The sequence below is a fragment of the Ranitomeya variabilis genome, chromosome 5, assembly GCF_051348905.1.
Source record: "Ranitomeya variabilis isolate aRanVar5 chromosome 5, aRanVar5.hap1, whole genome shotgun sequence".
In the NCBI taxonomy this organism is placed as follows: domain Eukaryota; kingdom Metazoa; phylum Chordata; class Amphibia; order Anura; family Dendrobatidae; genus Ranitomeya; species Ranitomeya variabilis.
The window spans coordinates 8748554-8771366 of record NC_135236.1 but is presented as its reverse complement, the minus strand read 5'-3'; the positions used below and the strand labels follow the sequence as shown (position 1 = coordinate 8771366).

The 22813-nt window shown below is 48.3% G+C and overlaps 1 protein-coding gene across 4 annotated transcripts in view; it reads left to right on the top strand.

Annotated features, from left to right (window-relative positions):
* Positions 1-22813, top strand: part of LOC143774180 (TSC22 domain family protein 4-like) — a 53319-nt gene that overhangs the window by 5224 nt on the left and 25282 nt on the right. For 2 of the 4 annotated variants that reach the window (XM_077261541.1, XM_077261540.1), the window contains exons 2-4: positions 16635-17066; positions 17194-17339; positions 17678-17726. In XM_077261541.1, coding sequence (XP_077117656.1) covers positions 16650-17066; positions 17194-17339; positions 17678-17726 — 612 coding nt within the window. In that variant the 5' untranslated portion in view covers positions 16635-16649. The remainder of the gene's footprint in view (positions 1-16634; positions 17067-17193; positions 17340-17677; positions 17727-22813) is intronic. The other 2 variants (XM_077261544.1, XM_077261542.1) reach the window with 1 other exon arrangement.

Genomic DNA, 22813 nt, shown 5'->3' with positions numbered 1-22813 from the left:
CACTCACAGCTCAGTACTGGACTGTGCACAGGACACTCACAGCTCAGTACTGGACTGTGCACAGGACACACAGCTCAGTACTGGACTGTGCACAGGACACTCACAGCTCAGTACAGGACTGTGCACAGGACACACACAGCTCAGTACAGGACTGCACAGGACACTCACAGCTCAGTACAGGACTGTGCACAGGACACTCACAGCTCAGTACAGGACTGTGCACAGGACACTCACAGCTCAGTACTGGACCGTGCACAGGACACTCACAGCTCAGTACAGGACTGTGCACAGGACACTCACAGCTCAGTACAGGACCTTGCACAGGACACTCACAGCTCAGTACTGGACCGTGCACAGGACACTCACAGCTCAGTACAGGACTGTGCACAGGACACTCACAGCTCAGTACAGGACCTTGCACAGGACACTCACAGCTCAGTACTGGACCGTGCACAGGACACTCACAGCTCAGTACAGGACTGTGCACAGGACACTCACAGCTCAGTACTGGACTGTGCACAGGACACTCACAGCTCAGTACTGGACTGTGCACAGGACACTCACAGCTCAGTACTGGACCGTGCACAGGACACTCACAGCTCAGTACAGGACTGTGCACAGGACACTCACAGCTCAGTACTGGACTGTGCACATGACACACACAGCTCAGTACTGGACCGTGCACAGGACACTCACAGCTCAGTACAGGACCTTGCACAGGACACTCACAGCTCAGTACTGGACCGTGCACAGGACACTCACAGCTCAGTACAGGACTGTGCACAGGACACTCACAGCTCAGTACAGGACTGTGCACAGGACACTCACAGCTCAGTACTGGACCATGTACAGGACACTCACAGCTCAGTACAGGACTGTGCACAGGACACTCACAGCTCAGTACTGGACTGTGCACAGGACACTCACAGCTCAGTACTGGACTGTGCACAGGACACTCACAGCTCAGTACTGGACCGTGCACAGGACACTCACAGCTCAGTACAGGACTGTGCACAGGACACTCACAGCTCAGTACTGGACTGTGCACAGGACACTCACAGCTCAGTACTGGACTGTGCACAGGACACTCACAGCTCAGTACTGGACTGTGCACAGGACACTCACAGCTCAGTACTGGACTGTGCACAGGACACTCACAGCTCAGTACTGGACTGTGCACATGACACTCACAGCTCAGTACTGGACTGTGCACAGGACACTCACAGCTCAGTACTGGACTGTGCACAGGACACTCACAGCTCAGTACTGGACTGTGCACATGACACTCACAGCTCAGTACAGGACTGTGCACAGGACACTCACAGCTCAGTACAGGACCGTGCACAGGACACTCACAGCTCAGTACAGGACTGTGCACAGGACACTCACAGCTCAGTACAGGACCTTGCACAGGACACTCACAGCTCAGTACTGGACCGTGCACAGGACACTCACAGCTCAGTACAGGACTGTGCACAGGACACTCACAGCTCAGTACAGGACTGTGCACAGGACACTCACAGCTCAGTACTGGACCGTGCACATGACACTCACAGCTCAGTACAGGACTGTGCACAGGACACTCACAGCTCAGTACAGGACTGTGCACAGGACACTCACAGCTCAGTACAGAACTGTGCACAGGACACTCACAGCTCAGTACAGGACTGTGCACAGGACACACAGCTCAGTACTGGACTGCACAGGACACTCACAGCTCAGTACAGGACCGTGCACAGGACACTCACAGCTCAGTACAGGACTGTGCACAGGACACTCACAGCTCGGTACAAGACTGTGCACAGGACACTCACAGCTCAGTACAGGACCATGCACAGGACACTCACAGCTCAGTACAGGACCGTGCACAGTACACACAGCTCAGTACTGGACCGTGCACAGGACACACAGCTCAGTACAGGACCGTGCACAGGACACTCACAGCTCAGTACAGGACCGTGCACAGGACACTCACAGCTCAGTACTGGACCATGCACAGGACACACAGCTCAGTACTGGACTGTGCACAGGACACACAGCTCAGTACTGGACTGTGCACAGGACACTCACAGCTCAGTACAAGACTGTGCACAGGACACTCACAGTTCAGTACTGGACCGTGCACAGGACACTCACAGCTCAGTACAGGACTGTGCACAGGACACTCACAGCTCAGTACTGGACTGCACAGGACACTCACAGCTCAGTACAGGACTGTGCACAGGACACTCACAGTTCAGTACTGGACCGTGCACAGGACACTCACAGCTCAGTACTGGACCGTGCACAGGACACTCACAGCTCAGTACAAGACTGTGCACAGGACACTCACAGCTCAGTACTGGACTGTGCACAGGACACTCACAGCTCAGTACTGGACCGTGCACAGGACACTCACAGTTCAGTACTGGACCGTGCACAGGACACTCACAGCTCAGTACAGGACTGTGCACAGGACACTCACAGCTCAGTACAGGACTGTGCACAGGACACTCACAGCTCAGTACAGGACAGTGCACAGGACACTCACAGCTCAGTACAGGACTGTGCACAGGACACTTACAGCTCAGTACTGGACCGTGCACAGGACACTCACAGCTCAGTACTGGACCATGCACAGGACACTCACAGCTCAGTACTGGACTGTGCACAGGACACTCACAGCTCAGTACAGGACTGTGCACAGGACACTCACAGCTCAGTACAGGACCGTGCACAGGACACTCACAGCTCAGTACTGGACACTCACAGCTCAGTACTGGACTGTGCACAGGACACTCACAGCTCAGTACAGGACTGTGCACAGGACACTCACAGTTCAGTACTGGACTGCACAGGACACTCACAGCTCAGTACAGACTGTGCACAGGACACTCACAGCTCAGTACAGGACCGTGCACAGGACACACAGCTCAGTACTGGACCGTGCACAGGACACTCACAGCTCAGTACTGGACCGTGCACAGGACACTCACAGCTCAGTACTGGACCGTGCACAGGACACTCACAGCTCAGTACTGGACTGTGCACAGGACACTCACAGCTCAGTACTGGACCATGCACAGGACACTCACAGCTCAGTACAAGACTGTGCACAGGACACACAGCTCAGTACAGGACCGTGCACAGGACACTCACAGCTCAGTATAAGACTGTGCACAGGATACACAGCTCAGTACTGGACCATGCACAGGACACTCACAGCTCAGTACAGGACTGTGCACAGGACACTCACAGCTCAGTACAGGACTGTGCACAGGACACTCACAGCTCAGTACAGGACTGTGCACAGGACACACAGCTCAGTACAGGACTGTGCACAGGACACTCACAGCTCAGTACTGGACCGTGCACAGGACACTCACAGCTCAGTACAAGACTGCACAGGACACTCACAGCTCAGTACTGGACCATGCACAGGACACTCACAGCTCAGTACAGGACTGTGCACAGGACACTCACAGCTCAGTACAACTCTGTGCACAGGACACACAGCTCAGTACTGGACCGTGCACAGGACACTCACAGCTCAGTACAGGACTGTGCACAGGACACTCACAGCTCAGTACAACTCTGTGCACAGGACACTCACAGCTCAGTACTGGACCGTGCACAGGACACTCACAGCTCAGTACAGGACTGTGCACAGGACACTCACAGCTCAGTACAACTCTGTGCACAGGACACACAGCTCAGCACAACACTGTGCACAGGACACTCACAGCTCAGCACAAGACAGTGCACAGGACACACAGCTCAGTACTGGACCGTGCACAGGACACACAGCTCAGTACAGGACTGTGCACAGGACACTCACAGCTCAGTACAGGACTGTGCACAGGACACTCACAGCTCAGTACAAGACTGTGCACAGGACACTCACAGCTCAGCACAACACTGTGCACAGGACACTCACAGCTCAGCACAACACTGTGCACAAGACACTCACAGCTCAGCACAACACTGTGCACAAGACACTCACAGCTCAGCACAACACTGTGCACAGGACACTCACAGCTCAGCACAGGACTGTGCACAGGACACTCACAGCTCAGTACAGGACTGTGCACAGGACACTCACAGCTCAGCACAAGACTGTGCACAGGACACAGCTCAGCACAACACTGTGCACAGGACACAGCTCAGCACAACACTGTGCACAGGACACTCACAGCTCAGCACAAGACTGCACAGGACACTCACAGCTCAGCACAACACTGTGCACAGGACACAGCTCAGCACAACACTGTGCACAGGACACTCACAGCTCAGCACAAGACTGCACAGGACACTCACAGCTCAGCACAACACTGTGCACAGGACACAGCTCAGCACAAGACTGTGCACAGGACACTCACACCTCAGCTCAAGACTGTGCACAGGACACAGCTCAGCACAACACTGCACAGGACACTCACAGCTCAGCACAATACTGTGCACAGGACACTCACACCTCAGCTCAAGACTGTGCACAGGACACAGCTCAGCACAACACTGCTCAGGACACACAGCTCAGCACAACACTGTGCACAGGACACTCACAGCTCAGCACAAGACTGTGCACAGGACACTCACAGCTCAGCACAAGACTGTGCACAGGACACTCACAGCTCAGCACAACACTATGCACTGGACACTCACAGCTCAGCACAAGACTGTGCACAGGACACTCACAGCTCAGCACAACACTGTGCACAGGACACACACAGCTCAGTATAAGACTGTGCATGGGACACTCACAGCTCAGTACAAGACTGTGCACGGGACACTCTCACAGTTCGGCCTAGAAAGTGCACAGGTGTCACGAATCCCACCGTGCTGCCACCAATATGTCACAGATCGGGTGACCTTTGGCCAGCACACGGCTATCACATGTGCTGGGGCTTATCTTAGTTATCCCACCACTGCTAACATGTGAGGAAAATACAACCAAGGCTATTGACCTATCAATTTACTGCATGGGGCTTATTTTAGTTATCCCACTGCTACTACAATATATCACGAACTGCAAGGATTTATGTATATCCCGCTTTCCAGTTCCGCTTTGAAACTTGCAGCTCTCCGGCGCCCCCTTACCCTCATGTCAGTCAGCGAACTACACCTAGGATAATAATTAGTCGTCGGACGGACCGCTTCACTGTGTACTGGCTAGCAGGCACGCTGAAGCGAGGGAATTATAAATGCTCAGGCCGCAGCCAGACAATAGCTTATAAAACCCTGTTCCGTAGCTGCCAGTGGTACCCACCTAGCCCAGAACACACTTCGCTGCCACCAGCTCAGATTTCTCCACAGAGGAGTTCAGAGCCAACCCAAATTAGTAGCGTAATTAACTTCAGAAGACTTAGGGTACGTTTTAGAGCAAGGGAACAAAGCTAGTAAATATTATAACTTTTACTCCATAAAAAGATTAGGCAGTGTTTATAAAAGGTATATCAAGATTTTACAAGATGAGACAATTTAAAGTATGTACAGCAATTATAAAAAAAAGGATTAAAATAGAAAGTAACACTGACATGTGCTCAGATCATTTCAGCTAACCTGGCCGGTGGGCGGAGCCAAGTGTCCCAGTTCATCAGAGGGACCTGCTGTAACAGCTCCTCAGGCAAGACTGAAGGTTGGGTTGAGTGCCGTGCCTTATACTTGCAGACTTGTGACATCACTAAAGGGGCTGGTTTACCTGCACCCTCCCCTCTCCTCAAAGTTACAGATTTTACCAGCAATACTTATAATTCTCTTAACTTGGCTAGTGAATCTAGCAGAGTAACGGCACACACCTCACTCACCTTATTTTGAAATTAGCTAATGATACCAAATTTGTACTATTTGTTCCACACGGTTCAGGAGAAATCCGCACTTTGTACTCGTTGTGTTTAGCTGCTACCACTTACAGTGGTTGGCAGATCTACCGATGGAAATTCGCAATATGTACTCCTTATTTTTCTAACCCAAATCGGTGTCCCAATATCTTACTATCATAGAACAAAGAAGCTCATGTCTTTTGAGAGAGACCAGACCAGTTTTAGCGGCAACTAGATGGGAGAATTGTTTACCGCAGCTACAGGGGCAATAAACATTATTTTGGTGGGAGGGAATGAGAGGTTTGGGATTCACACACACACAGCAGCAGAAGCGAAGAGAGGGGGGTCGGACTAGCCCACAGCGTGTGTGATAACAAGGAAAACTAAAAATATTATACATTATCTTAACAACAGGACACTCTCACAGCTCGGTCTAGCAAGGTGCACAGGACACTCTCACAGCTCAGTTAGCAAGGTACACAGGACACTCACAGCTCGGCCTAGCAAGGTGCGCAGGACGCTCTCACAGCTCAGCCTAGCAAGGTGCGCAGGACACTCTCACAGCTCAGTTAGCAAGGTACACAGGACACTCACAGCTCGGCCTAGCAAGGTGCGCAGGACGCTCTCACAGCTCAGCCTAGCAAGGTGCGCAGGACACTCTCACAGCTCAGCTTAGCAAGGTGCGCAGGACGCTCTCACAGCTCGGCTTAGCAAGGTGCACAGGACGCTCTCACAGCTCAGCCTAGCAAGGTGCACAGGACACTCTCACAGCTCAGCTTAGAAAGGTGCGCAGGACACTCTCACAGCTCAGTCTAGCAAGGTGCACAGGACACTCACAGCTCAGCTTAGCAAGGTGCACAGGACACTCTCACAGCTAGGCCTAGCAAGGTGCACAGGATGCTCTCACAGCTCAGCCTAGCAAGGTGCACAGGACACTCTCACAGCTCAGCTTAGCAAGGTGCACAGGACACTCTCACAGCTAGGCCTAGCAAGGTGCACAGGACACTCTCATAGCTCGGCCTAGCAAGGTGCACAGGACACTCACAGCTCTCCCTAGCAAGGTGCACAGGACACTCTCATAGCTCAGCCTAGCAAGGTGCACAGGACACTCACAGCTCTCCCTAGCAAGGTGCACAGGACACTCTCATAGCTCAGCCTAGCAAGGTGCACAGGACACTCACAGCTCGGCTGTTGTGAATTTTGTTTGTGGGCTCCCCCGGTGGTGTTTTATGGTAGTGCCACTTATTTGCCTTCTTCTATCCTGGATCACCTGTTGCCACCTATTAGGGGAGTTTCCTATTTAAGGCTGCTTGGCTGCTGGTCCTATGCCGGCCAACAATGTATCAGTAGCATTCTGTTGCATTTTCCTGCCTCAAGTTCCTGTTCAGCTAAGTTGAATTTTGTTTCTAGTTTATGCTATTTTTGTCCAGCTATCTGCAATGTGACACTCTGTAGCTGGAAGCTCTCGTGGACTGAAATTGCCACTCCAGTGGCATGAGTTGTCACTGGAGTTTTAAAGTAATTTCAGGATGGTGTTTTTGAGTAGTGTTTTGAAGTTGACCGTGAAGTAACTCTTTCCTGTACTTCTGCTATCTAGAAAGCGGACCTCACTGTGCTAAATCTGCTGTTCATCCTACGTATGTCTTTTCCTCTTGACTCACCGTCAATATCTGTGGGGGGCTGCTATCTCCTTTGGGGGTTCATCTCTGGAGGTAAGGCAGGCCTATATATTCCTCTGATAGGGGTAGTTAGATCTCCGGCTGGCGCGTGGTGTCTAGGGCATCGTAGGAAACACTCCCCGGCTACTTCCAGTGTTGTGTCAGGTTCAGGTCACGGTCACTTTAGTTCCCATCACCCGAGAGCTAGTCCGTTTGTTATTTTGATTTCCCTGCCATTGGGGAAATCATGACAGTTTGGCCGGCCACAATGTGTTAAAACCATGCACTAAAGCAGGAAAGGATGTGAAAAGGTTTTTTTTTTTCCTTCTGTGTTTGGAATGTGCTCATTTGTACTCCTTGCTTAAACTGCAGTCTTCAGCCTTTTTTTTTTTCCTCTCCTCTTAATCTCTGAATGGCTTTGGTTACACCTGTTTGAATCATGGATCCACAGAGTTTGGTTGCAGGTCTGAATAACCTGGCTACAAAGGTCCAGAACTTACAAGATTTTGTTATACGTGCTCCAATGTCTGAACCTAAGATCCCTATGCCTGAATTTTTTACCGGAGACAGATCCCGTTTTTTGAATTTCAGAGAGAATTGTAAATTGTTTTTGTCTCTGAGATCTCACTCTGCTGGTGATCCTGCACAACAGGTTAAAATTGTTATTTCTCTACTGCGGGGTGACCCACAAAGTTGGGCATTTGCATTGTCGCCAGGGGATCCTGCGTTATTAAATGTAGATGCATTTTTTCTGGCTTTGGGGTTGCTTTATGAAGAACCTAATTTAGAGATTTTGGCTGAGAAAGCCTTGATAGCTCTTTCCCAAGGGCAAGATGAAGCTGAGATTTACTGCCAAAAATTTCGTAAATGGTCGGTGCTTACTAAATGGAATGAGTGCGCTCTGGCAGCTAATTTCAGAGAAGGTCTCTCTGATGCCGTGAAGGATGTCATGGTGGGGTTCCCTGTGCCTACAGGTCTGAATGATGCCATGAAATTGGCTATCCAGATTGATCGGCGTTTACGGGAGCGCAAATCTGTGCACCATATGGCGGTGTCTTCTGAGCAAAGATCTGTGCACCATATGGCGGTATCTTCTGAGCAAAAACCTGTGCACCATATGGCGGTATCTTCTGAGCAAAAACCTGTGCACCATTTGGCGGTGACCTCTGAAGAGGCACCAGAGCATATGCAATGCGATAGTGTTTTGTCTAGAGGCGAACGACAGAGTTACAGGCGCAAAAATGGATTGTGCTTCTACTGTGGAGATCCAGCTCATGTTATATCAGCATGCTCTAAACGCATAAAAAAGGTTGATAAAAAGGTTGATAAATCTTTTTCTATGGGTTCCTTGCAGTCTAAATTTCTTTTGTCCGTGACATTGATTTGTACTTTATCATCTGTTACCGTGAATGCTTATGTGGATTCTGGCGCCGCTCTGAGTCTCATGGATTGGTCCTTTGCCAAGCGTTGTGGGTTTGATTTAGAGCCTCTGGAAGTTTCTATTCCCTTAAAGGGTATTGATTCTACACCTTTGGCTAGCAATAAACCACAATATTGGACACAAGTGACTATGCATCTTACCCCAGACCATCAGGAGATTATTCGTTTCCTTGTGTTATATAATCTACATGACGTGTTAGTACTTGGATTACCATGGTTACAAATTCATAATCCAGTCTTGGACTGGAGATCAATGTCTGTGTTGAGCTGGGGATGCCGGGGGATTCATGGGGATGCACCTTTGGTTCCCATTTCTTCATCTACTCCCTCTGAGATCCCAGCATTTCTGTCAGATTTTTATGATGTCTTTCAGGAGCCTAAAATTGATTCTCTCCCTCCTCACAGAGAGTGTGACTGCGCTATTGAGTTGATTCCCGGTAGTAAATTTCCTAAGGGTCGCTTGTTTAATTTGTCTGTACCTGAACATACTGCTATGCGGGAGTATATCAGAGAATCTTTGGAAAAGGGTCATATTCGCCCCTCTTTGTCTCCACTGGGGGCAGGGTTTTTCTTTGTGGGTAAAAAGGATGGTACATTGAGACCTTGTATCGACTATCGACTTCTGAATAAGATTACAGTTAAATACCAGTACCCGTTACCTTTACTTACTGATCTGTTTGCTCGCATAAAGGGGGCGAAGTGGTTCACTAAGATCGATCTACGTGGTGCGTATAATTTGGTGCGGATTAAGCAGGGGGATGAGTGGAAGACCGCATTTAATACGCCTGAAGGCCATTTTGAGTATTTGGTAATGCCTTTCGGTCTCGCGAATGCCCCTTCCGTTTTTCAGTCCTTTATGCACGATATTTTCCGTGAATATCTGGATAAATTTATGATTGTGTATTTGGATGATATTTTGATTTTTTCGGAGGACTGGGAATCTCATGTTCAACAGGTCAGGAGAGTTTTTCAGGTTTTACGAGCTAATTCTCTTTTTGTGAAGGGCTCAAAGTGTATTTTTGGGGTTCAGAGAATTTCCTTTCTGGGATATATTTTTTCCCCTTCATCTATGGAGATGGACCCTGTTAAGGTTCAGGCTATTTGTGATTGGATACAGCCTACTTCTCTAAAGAGTCTTCAGAAATTCTTGGGATTTGCTAATTTCTATCGCCGATTCATAGCGGGTTTTTCTGCCATTGCTAAACCTTTGACTGATTTGACCAAAAAGGGTGCTGATGTTGCTAATTGGTCCTCTGCGGCTGTGGAGGCCTTTCGGGAGCTTAAGCGCCGCTTTTCTTCTGCTCCTGTGTTGCGCCAGCCTGATGTGTCGCTCCCGTTCCAGGTTGAAGTAGATGCTTCCGAGATCGGAGCAGGTGCAGTTTTGTCGCAGAAAGGTCCTGACTGCTCAGTGATGAGACCATGTGCGTTTTTCTCTCGAAAATTTTCGCCCGCTGAGCGAAATTATGATGTTGGAAATCGGGAGCTCTTGGCCATGAAGTGGGCATTTGAGGAGTGGCGTCATTGGCTTGAGGGTGCTAGACACCAGGTGGTGGTCTTGACTGACCACAAGAATCTAATTTATCTTGAGTCAGCCAGGCGTCTGAATCCTAGACAGGCGCGCTGGTCGTTGTTTTTCTCTCGATTTAACTTTGTGGTTTCATATCTGCCTGGGTCTAAGAATGTGAGGGCAGATGCCCTCTCTAGGAGTTTTGAGCCTGACTCGCCTGGTGATTCCGAACCTACTGGCATCCTGAAGGATGGGGTGATATTGTCAGCTGTCTCCCCAGACCTGCGGCGCTCTTTGCAGGAGTTTCAGGTGGATAGGCCTGATCGCTGTCCGCCTGGTAGACTGTTTGTCCCTGATGACTGGACCAGTAGAGTTATTTCGGAGGTTCACTCTTCCGCGTTGGCAGGTCATCCTGGAATTTTTGGCACCAGGGATTTGGTGTCTAGGTCCTTCTGGTGGCCTTCCTTGTCTCGAGATGTGCGTATTTTTGTGCAGTCTTGTGATGTTTGTGCTCGGGCTAAGCCCTGCTGTTCCCGGGCCAGCGGGTTGTTGTTGCCCTTGCCTATTCCTAAGAGGCCTTGGACGCACATCTCTATGGACTTTATTTCTGACCTTCCTGTTTCTCATAGGATGTCTGTCATCTGGGTGGTGTGTGACCGTTTTTCCAAGATGGTTCACTTGGTACCTTTGCCCAAATTGCCCTCCTCCTCTGAGCTGGTCCCTCTATTTTTTCAGAATGTGGTGCGTTTGCATGGTATTCCTGAGAATATAGTGTCTGACAGGGGTACTCAGTTTGTGTCTAGATTTTGGCAGGCGTTCTGTGCCAGGATGGGCATCGACTTGTCTTTTTCGTCTGCATTCCATCCTCAGACTAATGGCCAGACTGAGCGTACTAATCAGACCTTGGAGACTTACTTGAGGTGTTTTGTGTCCGCTGATCAGGACGATTGGCTTGATTTTTTGCCATTGGCAGAGTTTGCCCTTAATAATCGGGCTAGTTCTGCCACTTTGGTTTCTCCATTTTTTTGTAATTCAGGGTTTCACCCTCGCTTTTCGTCCGGTCAATTGGAGTCTTCGGATTGTCCTGGAGTAGATGCTGTGGTTGATAGAATGCATCAGATTTGGGGACAGGTTGTGGACAATCTGAAGTTGTCCCAGGAGAAGACTCAACAGTTCACTAATCGTCATCGGCGTGTCGGTCCTCGTCTTTGTGTTGGGGACCTGGTTTGGTTGTCTTCTCGATTTGTTCCTATGAAGGTCTCGTCTCCTAAGTTTAAGCCTCGGTTTATCGGCCCTTATAGGATTCTGGAGGTTCTCAATCCTGTGTCCTTTCGTTTGGACCTCCCAGCATCTTTTACTATTCATAATGTTTTTCATCGGTCATTATTGCGGAGGTATGAGGTGCCGGTTGTTCCTTCTGCTGATCCTCCTGCTCCTGTGCTGGTTGAGGGTGAATTGGAGTATGTGGTGGAAAAGATCTTGGACTCCCGTGTTTCCAGACGGAAACTTCAGTATCTGGTTAAGTGGAAAGGCTATGGTCAGGAGGATAATTCTTGGGTGACAGCATCCGATGTTCATGCTCCTGATTTGGTTCGTGCATTTCATAGTGCTCATCCAGATCGCCCTGGTGGTTCTGGTGAGGGTTCGGTGCCCCCTCCTTAAGGGGGGGGTACTGTTGTGAATTTTGTTTGTGGGCTCCCCCGGTGGTGTTTTATGGTAGTGCCACTTATTTGCCTTCTTCTATCCTGGATCACCTGTTGCCACCTATTAGGGGAGTTTCCTATTTAAGGCTGCTTGGCTGCTGGTCCTATGCCGGCCAACAATGTATCAGTAGCATTCTGTTGCATTTTCCTGCCTCAAGTTCCTGTTCAGCTAAGTTGAATTTTGTTTCTAGTTTATGCTATTTTTGTCCAGCTATCTGCAATGTGACACTCTGTAGCTGGAAGCTCTCGTGGACTGAAATTGCCACTCCAGTGGCATGAGTTGTCACTGGAGTTTTAAAGTAATTTCAGGATGGTGTTTTTGAGTAGTGTTTTGAAGTTGACCGTGAAGTAACTCTTTCCTGTACTTCTGCTATCTAGAAAGCGGACCTCACTGTGCTAAATCTGCTGTTCATCCTACGTATGTCTTTTCCTCTTGACTCATCGTCAATATCTGTGGGGGGCTGCTATCTCCTTTGGGGGTTCATCTCTGGAGGTAAGGCAGGCCTATATATTCCTCTGATAGGGGTAGTTAGATCTCCGGCTGGCGCGTGGTGTCTAGGGCATCGTAGGAAACACTCCCCGGCTACTTCCAGTGTTGTGTCAGGTTCAGGTCACGGTCACTTTAGTTCCCATCACCCGAGAGCTAGTCCGTTTGTTATTTTGATTTCCCTGCCATTGGGGAAATCATGACACTCGGCCTAGCAAGGTGCACAGGACACTCTCACAGCTCGGCCTAGCAAGGTGCACAGGACACTCACAGCTCTCCCTAGCAAGGTGCACAGGACACTCTCATAGCTCAGCCTAGCAAGGTGCACAGGACACTCACAGCTGTCCCTAGCAAGGTGCACAGGACACTCTCATAGCTCAGCCTAGCAAGGTGCACAGGACACTCACAGCTCGGCCTAGCAAGGTGCACAGGACACTCTCACAGCTCTCCCTAGCAAGGTGCACAGGACACTCTCATAGCTCAGCCTAGCAAGGTGCACAGGACACTCACAGCTCGGCCTAGCAAGGTGCACAGGACACTCTCATAGCTCGGCCTAGTAAGGTGCACAGAACACTCACAGCTCGCCCTAGCAAGGTGCACAGGACACTCTAATAGCTCAGCCTAGTAAGGTGCACAGGACACTCACAGCTCGGCCTAGCAAGGTGCACAGGACACTCTCACAGCTCTCCCTAGCAAGGTGCACAGGACACTCTCATAGCTCAGCCTAGCAAGGTGCACAGGACACTCACAGCTCGGCCTAGCAAGGTGCACAGGACACTCTCACAGCTCGGCTTAGCAAGGTGCACAGGACACTCACAGCTCGGCCTAGCACCATGTACTAAAACTCAAAGCTTTGAGAAAACTGGCATTACACATGTAGCAGCTGTCGGGTGAACAGTCATCTAGCAGACAACTATCCCATCTCCACTGTGAGCGAAGCTCTCCTGATTTCAATAGGGAGAGAGGAGAAAACTACTACCAGACAGCTCTGTCCGATCTAGACACCTCTGGCAGTGAGTATTCTCTTCTGTAAAAAAAAAAAAAAAAAGGTTTGAGTCATGGATTGATTGAAGATAATAAACAATGGCATACGCACTTTTTTGGATTCTCATGCGGATCCACTGTTTGCCTCACTTGTCTAGTCAGCTGACCTCTGTAGCCAGTTACAGGTTGCAGCCGTGCTGGGCTTGTGAATGAGGCAGGAACCACTTCCCGAGCTGGCGGAGACCTCTGGAGTGGCCGGTGATGGGTCTGCAGGACCGGCAGAAGGTGAGTATGCCATCATTTTTGATTTTCAATCAATCCCTGACTAATCATTTTTTTAAGGTCAGCCAACGACTTTAAAATATAAGGTTTGAACACGTACCGTTATATACGTTGTGTGTAGTGATAGTAGTTATGTGGTGTAGTGTCATGTTGGTGTATGATGTGGGTGATGTAGTGACATGGTAGTGTATAATCTGTATACAGCAGTATAGTAGTTATGTGCTTATATGGTATAGCGTCATGTTGGTGTATGATGTGGGTGAGTGGTGTAGTGACATTGTAATATATAACCTGTGTGTTTAGCAGTATAGTTATTATATAATATAGTGTCATGGTGTATAATGTGGGTGTTGTAGTGACGTGGTAGTTTATCACCTGTGCATGGCAGTATAGCCGTTATATTGATGTATGGGGTAGTTTCATGATGGTGTATGTTGTGGGTGTAGGTGAGTGGTGTAGTGACATGGTAAAATATAACCTGTGTTTAGCAGTATAGTTATTATATGGTGCAGTGTCATGGTGGTGTAAGATGTAGCGACATGGTAGTATATAACCTGTGCATAGCAGTATATGGATATGTGGAGTAATTTAATGGTGATTGTCACGAATATTTTTATCATCCCCACCACTCACACCAACATGTCATGAACCGGGGTTGTTTGGTTGCCCCAGTTCTTTCTGAAGGGGATTTATCTATATCCCACTTCCCAGTTCGGGTTTGGAACTTGCAGCTCTCTGGTGCCCCCCTTACCCTGAGGTACTGTAAGTCAGGGAACTGCACCTAGGATAATTAGTTGCCAGAAAGGCTGCCTGCTATGTACTGGCTATTGGGCACACACTGCAGTGAGGGTGATATAATTACTCCCAGCCGCAGTCGAGCAATACACTTATAAACCCAGTTCCGTCGCTGACAGCTTTACCCAACAAGCTCAGTACGGTCCGCTGCCACCAGCTAATATTCCTAAATCAATAACAGGTTAGGAGCCAACCCAATTAGTAGCGTAATTTACTTCAGAAGACGTGAAAGTACGTTATAGAGCAAAGAGAAATTAAGCTAGTAATTGTATATATATTACTCTAAAAGGTAGGCAGTGTTTACAAAAGTATAAAAGATATGATGAAATGAGACAATTATGTAAATACAATTACAAAATAAAAAGGGATTAACGAAAGAAAATAGACTTACAGTCCTTTCATATCATGGCTGACCATGCAGCTGGGGGGAGGGGAGCATATGTCCCAGTGCATCACAGATGTGTCTCTCAGCTAGCTTTCTTGGCAAAGACTACTGCAAAAAGAGGTCTCACTATCTTATACGTGTGCCCAAAACCAAGATACTCCCCCTGTGGTGACCTCACTAGGAGGATGAATACTCCCCTTTTCCACAGTTATGGAAAACATCTCTAAATATTGCCTTTGACCCGTGGGGTTAGACATCGGGCCCATTTGACATCAGGCAGCCGATACAGTCTGCAGGCCTTCTCAAAGGCTCTCAGAAAAGTGTCCAAGTCCCCGTCTTTTTCCCATCACAGGAAAGTGCTCTGGCTGGGATTTAGGGAACGAAGCATTGCTGGACTCACTGCTCCATGTGGTAGATGGTACGGCTCTGAGTTCGGCCAGCGACAGTTCATGGTTTCTCTGGGTCTCTCACTCAGCTTGGGCCTCCTGATGGCATTGCTGGATCAGCCTCAGACATCCAACATGGTCGTCGGCGAGGATTTGTTCCAAGGCTGCCTGCAGATGGGGGTCCATTCCGCCCTCGTTGAAAGTAGGGCCGGCATTCAGTGGTTGGACCTCTGCTACAGCACCATTTTCGCTTGTGCTGGCTTCTGTGTCCACTGGGCTCTGAGAGCGGTCTCGAGCAGCTTCCCATTGCACCAGGTCCATGACCAATTGGCTTTGGTTTTTGCCTGCAGAGGCAATCTACTTTGACATGCACAAGACAGTAAGGCTGGTTTCACATTTGCAGATGGAGGTGCTGCGGAGGGCTGCGTACGTCCTCCGTGAAGCTCCACCCACCGCCACAACTCCTCCGGTCAGCTCCGCCTATGTCGGCATGTGGTGTGCGTACCCTATCTTTACCATTAGGTACACAGGCCAGGCCGATGTATGCGGATTCCTCCGCATGCGTCGTTTTGACGGTGTGGTGACCTGCGCTGAGCGAAATGAGTTGCATTTTGGTGCACAAAAGAGCACGTTATTACAGCTGCCTTTAGCCAGCATAAAGCCATAAACTACTCAGTGTGGGGCTGCTGCACATTGGTATCAAGTTGCACAGAGTGTGTAGTGAGAAGAGTTTCCTATGCAGCTGAAGGGGGGGTCAGAGAGCCCACAGCATGTGTCTGGAAAGCCATAGAACCTTCTGGAAGTAAACTCAGAACATGGCTTATTTATATTATCGTGACAGTGATGTATGATGCGAGTGTAGCTGAGGTGTATAGCGACATGTTAGTAGATAACTTGTGTGTCTAGTAGTATACTTGTTACATGGTGTAGTGTCCTGTAGTGTGGGTGTATGATGTGGATGTTATAGAAAGATGACAGTATAAAACCTTTGTTCAGTTGAATAACGCACGTACATAGTTTAGTGTCACGGTGGTGTATGATGTTGGTGTATGGCGTGCTGTAGTGACATGATAGTAAATGTATAGTGGAATAGCGCACATACACAGAGTAGTATCATGAGTGTGTGATGTGTGAGTAGCAGAATAGTGGAGTATAGTTCAAACATAGCAGAGCCACATGGTAATATAGTGACATAATCTTTCTCTCCAGAAGGAACTCTACATTATGAGTGGAGGGAAGAAGCGGAGTGGTTTCCAGATCACGAGTGTAACCACTGACTACCAGCCGTCCTCCCCTGTCTCCCCAGTTCCTCTAGAGCGATCTCTGTCCCCATCACCGCCCAATGGTCTTCGCTCTCCTCCTACTTCCCGCTTCCGACTGGTACGGTTAGACCAGGGTCCATTGGGTGGTGGGCGCCGGTATCAGAAAGGGCGCTGGACATGTGTGGACTTTTACAACCTCGAGGTGGGGGTCCAGCACAGAGCTGGTGCCGGACACTCCTTGGACTCTGGCCTCCCTAGGTCTACTCCAACCAGCCCCTTATTACTTTCACCAGGAGCGGGGGGCAAAGGACAACAAGCTCCCAGGTCACAAGGGGCCCCTATATTTGGTGCCGTGCCAGAAAAAGAGCCAACGACTCAGGTGAGACCCCCTCCATTACTATGGAAATATAACACCTGTAAAATATTACTAGTCAGATACAAACAATCAGCTGTATACAATGTATCATTTCATTGTGTCATGCTCTCATTGCCTCTCCCATATGCAGCTGTCTCCTCCCCAGCGTCCTGTGTCGCCACCTATATCCGCGCAGAATGAAGTGCGTCCTAGCCGACCGGTCTCTGACGTATTCAATGAACGTCTGCTCTTGGCTAGATCTGTGTTCAGCATAGGAGAGGAGAATGACGGCGACAGGTAACTGGGCAAAACTCAAACTGCACCAACATCTCATGCCTTAAACATTGGACATCAGGTATGGGTAGGAAAAACATGGGAGTACCACTTCAGGGAAGAGGGAGACAGGAGCATTGGGAAGGGTTCCCTTTTAAGAAAGTAGGTCAGTTTACTCAGGATAATAAATAAACCATATTGTACTGGACATGATGAAGAAACCAGGATTTGGAAGGTTTATGAGGAATGTGAGCAGAGAATTTCACACCAATACACGAATGCAAGAGCTACTCACACTGCACATCTTTGTGTCACCATACCAAGTGTTACATCAATCTAACGACTCTGTCTTTCCCATCCAGCACCTCCAACAGCACAGGCGCAATAGACAACAAGATTGAACAGGCGATGGTAAGATACTGAGATCTCCAATTCCTGTACACAGCTCTACACTACACCTCCATCCTGTCCTGTATCTACTATTCCTGCACTGTATACAGCTCTACACTACACCTCCATCCTGTCCTGTATCTACTATTCCTGTACTGTACACACAGCTCTACACTACACCTCCATCCTGTCCTGTATCTACTATTCCTGTACTGTACACAGCTCTACACTACACCTCCATCCTGTCCTGTATCTACTATTCCTGTACTGTACACAGCTCTACACTACACCTCCATCCTGTCCTGTATCTACTATTCCTGTACTGTACACACAGCTCTACACTACACCTCCATCCTGTCCTGTATCTACTATTTCTGTACTGTACACAGCTCTACACTACACCTCCATCCTGTCCTGTATCTACTATTCCTGTACTGTATACAGCTCTACACTACACCTCCATCCTGTCCTGTATCCACTATTCCTGTACTGTACACAGCTCTACACTACACCTCCATCCTGTCCTGCATCTACTATTCCTGTACTGTACACAGCTCTACACTACACCTCCATCCTGTCCTGTATCTACTATTCCTGTACTGTACACAGCTCTACACTACACCTCCATCCTGTCCTGTATCTACTATTCCTGTACTGTACACACAGCTCTACACTACACCTCCATCCTGTCCTGTATCTACTATTCCTGTACTGTACACACAGCTCTACACTACACCTCCATCCTGTCCTGTATCTACTATTCCTGTACTGTACACAGCTCTACACTACACCTCCATCCTGTCCTGTATCTACTATTCCTGTACTGTACACACAGCTCTACACTACACCTCCATCCTGTCCTGTATCTACTATTCCTGTACTGTACACAGCTCTACACTACTCCTCCATCCTGTCCTGTATCTACTATTCCTGTACTGTACACACAGCTCTACACTACACCTCCATCCTGTCCTGTATCTACTATTCCTGTACTGTACACAGCTCTACACTACACCTCCATCCTGTCCTGTATCTACTATTCCTGTACTGTACACACAGCTCTACACTACACCTCCATCCTGTCCTGTATCTACTATTCCTGTACTGTACACAGCTCTACACTACACCTCCATCCTGTCCTGTATCTACTATTCCTGTACTGTACACAGCTCTACACTACACCTCCATCCTGTCCTGTATCTACTATTCCTGTACTGTACACAGCTCTACACTACACCTCCATCCTGTCCTGTATCTACTATTCCTGTACTGTACACAGCTCTACACTACACCTCCATCCTGTCCTGTATCTACTATTCCTGTACTGTACACAGCTCTACACTACACCTCCATCCTGTCCTGTATCCACTATTCCTGTACTGTACACAGCTCTACACTACACCTCCATCCTGTCCTGTATCTACTATTCCTGTACTGTACACAGCTCTACACTACACCTCCATCCTGTCCTGTATCTACTATTCCTGTACTGTACACACCTCTACACTACACCTCCATCCTGTCCTGTATCTACTATTCCTGTACTGTACACACAGCTCTACACTACACCTCCATCCTGTCCTGTATCTACTATTCCTGTACTGTACACAGCTCTACACTACACCTCCATCCTGTCCTGTATCTACTATTCCTGTACTGTACACTACACCTCCATCCTGTCCTGTATCTACTATTCCTGTACTGTACACAGCTCTACACTACACCTCCATCCTGTCCTGTATCTATTCCTGTACTGTACACACAGCTCTACACTACACCTCCATCCTGTCCTGTATCTACTATTCCTGTACTGTACACAGCTCTACACTACACCTCCATCCTGTCCTGTATCTACTATTCCTGTACTGTACACAGCTCTACACTACACCTCCATCCTGTCCTGTATCTACTATTCCTGTGCTGTACACAGCTCTACACTACACCTCCATCCTGTCCTGTATCTACTATTCCTGTACTGTACACAGCTCTACACTACAACTCCATCCTGTCCTGTATCTACTATTCCTGTACTGTACACAGCTCTACACTACACCTCCATCCTGTCCTGTATCTACTATTCCTGTACTGTACACACAGCTCTACACTACACCTCCATCCTGTCCTGTATCTACTATTCCTGTACTGTACACACAGCTCTACACTACACCTCCATCCTGTCCTGTATCTACTATTCCTGTACTGTACACACAGCTCTACACTACACCTACATCCTGTCCTGTATCTACTATTCCTGTACTGTACACACAGCTCTACACTACACCTCCATCCTGTCCTGTATCTACTATTCCTGTACACACAGCTCTACACTACACCTCCATCCTGTCCTGTATCTACTATTCCTGTACTGTACACAGCTCTACACTACACCTCCATCCTGTCCTGTATCTACTATTCCTGTACTGTACACAGCTCTACACTACACCTCCATCCTGTCCTGTATCTACTATTCCTGTACTGTACACACAGCTCTACACTACACCTCCATCCTGTCCTGTATCTACTATTCCTGTACTGTACACACAGCTCTACACTACACCTCCATCCTGTCCTGTATCTACTATTCCTGTACTGTACACATAGCTCTACACTACACCTCCATCCTGTCCTGTATCTACTATTCCTGTACTGTACACAGCTCTACACTACACCTCCATCCTGTCCCGTATCTACTATTCCTGTACTGTACACAGCTCTACACTACAACTCCATCCTGTCCCGTATCTACTATTCCTGTACTGTACACAGCTCTACACCTCCATCCTGTCCTGTATCTACTATTCCTGTACTGTACACAGCTCTACACTACACCTCCATCCTGTCCTGTATCTACTATTCCTGTACTGTACACACAGCTCTACACTACACCTCCATCCTGTCCTGTATCTACTATTCCTGTACTGTACACACAGCTCTACACTACACCTCCATCCTGTCCTGTATCTACTATTCCTGTACTGTACACACAGCTCTACACTACACCTCCATCCTGTCCTGTATCTACTATTCCTGTACTGTACACAGCTCTACACTACACCTCCATCCTGTCCTGTATCTACTATTCCTGTACTGTACACAGCTCTACACTACACCTCCATCCTGTCCTGTATCTACTATTCCTGTACTATACACACAGCTCTACACTACACCTCCATCCTGTCCTGTATCTACTATTCCTGTACTGTACACACAGCTCTACACTACACCTCCATCCTGTCCTGTATCTACTATTCCTGTACTGTACACACAGCTCTACACTACACCTCCATCCTGTCCTGTATCTACTATTCCTGTACTGTACACATAGTTCTACACTACACCTCCATCCTGTCCTGTATCTACTATTCCTGTACTGTACACAGATCTACACTACACCTCCATCCTGTCCCGTATCTATTCCTGTACTGTACACACAGCTCTACACTACACCTCCATCCTGTCCTGTATCTACTATTCTTGTACTGTACACAGCTCTACACTACACCTCCATCCTGTCCTGCATCTACTATTCCTGTACTGTACACAGCTCTACACTACACCTCCATCCTGTCCTGTATCTACTATTCCTGTACTGTACACAGCTATACACTACACCTCCATCCTGTCCTGTATCTACTATTCCTGTACTGTACACAGCTCTACACTACACCTCCATCCTGTCCTGTATATACTATTCCTGTACTGTACACAGCTCTACACTACACCTCCATTCTGTCCTGTATCTACTATTCCTGTACTGTACACACAGCTCTACACTACACCTCCATCCTGTCCTGTATCTACTATTCCTGTACTATACACACAGCTCTACACTACACCTCCATCCTGTCCTGTATCTACTATTCCTGTACTGTACACACAGCTCTACACTACACCTCCATCCTGTCCTGTATCTACTATTCCTGTACTGTATACACAGCTCTACACTACACCTCCATCCTGTCCTGTATCTACTATTCCTGTACTGTACACAGCTCTACACTACACCTCCATCCTGTCCTGTATCTACTATTCCTGTACTGTACACACAGCTCTACACTACACCTCCATCCTGTCCTGTATCTACTATTCCTGTACACAGCTCTACACTACACCTCCATCCTGTCCTGTATCTACTATTCCTGTACTGTACACAGCTCTACACTACACCTCCATCCTGTCCTGTATCTACTATTCCTGTACTGTACACAGCTCTACACTACACCTCCATCCTGTCCTGTATCTACTATTCCTGTACTGTACACAGCTCTACACTACACCTCCATCCTGTCCTGTATCCACTATTCCTGTACTGTACACACAGCTTTACACTACACCTCCATCCTGTCCTGTATCTACTATTCCTGTACTGTATACACAGCTCTACACTACACCTCCATCCTGTCCTGTATCTACTATTCCTGTACTGTACACAGCTCTACACTACACCTCCATCCTGTCCTGTATCTACTATTCCTGTACTGTACACACAGCTCTACACTACACCTCCATCCTGTCCTGTATCTACTATTCCTGTACTGTACACAGCTCTACACTACACCTCCATCCTGTCCTGTATCTACTATTCCTGTACTGTACACAGCTCTACACTACACCTCCATCCTGTCCTGTATCTACTATTCCTGTACTGTACACAGCTCTACACTACACCTCCATCCTGTCCTGTATCTACTATTCCTGTACTGTACACACAGCTCTACACTACACCTCCATCCTGTCCTGTATCTACTATTCCTGTACTGTACACAGCTCTACACTACACCTCCATCCTGTCCTGTATCTATTCCTGTACTGTACACACAGCTCTACACTACACCTCCATCCTGTCCTGTATCTACTATTCCTGTACTGTACACAGCTCTACACTACACCTCCATCCTGTCCTGTATCTACTATTCCTGTGCTGTACACAGCTCTACACTACACCTCCATCCTGTCCTGTATCTACTATTCGTGTACTGTACACAGCTCTACACTACAACTCCATCCTGTCCTGTATCTACTATTCCTGTACTGTACACAGCTCTACACTACACCTCCATCCTGTCCTGTATCTACTATTCCTGTACTGTACACACAGCTCTACACTA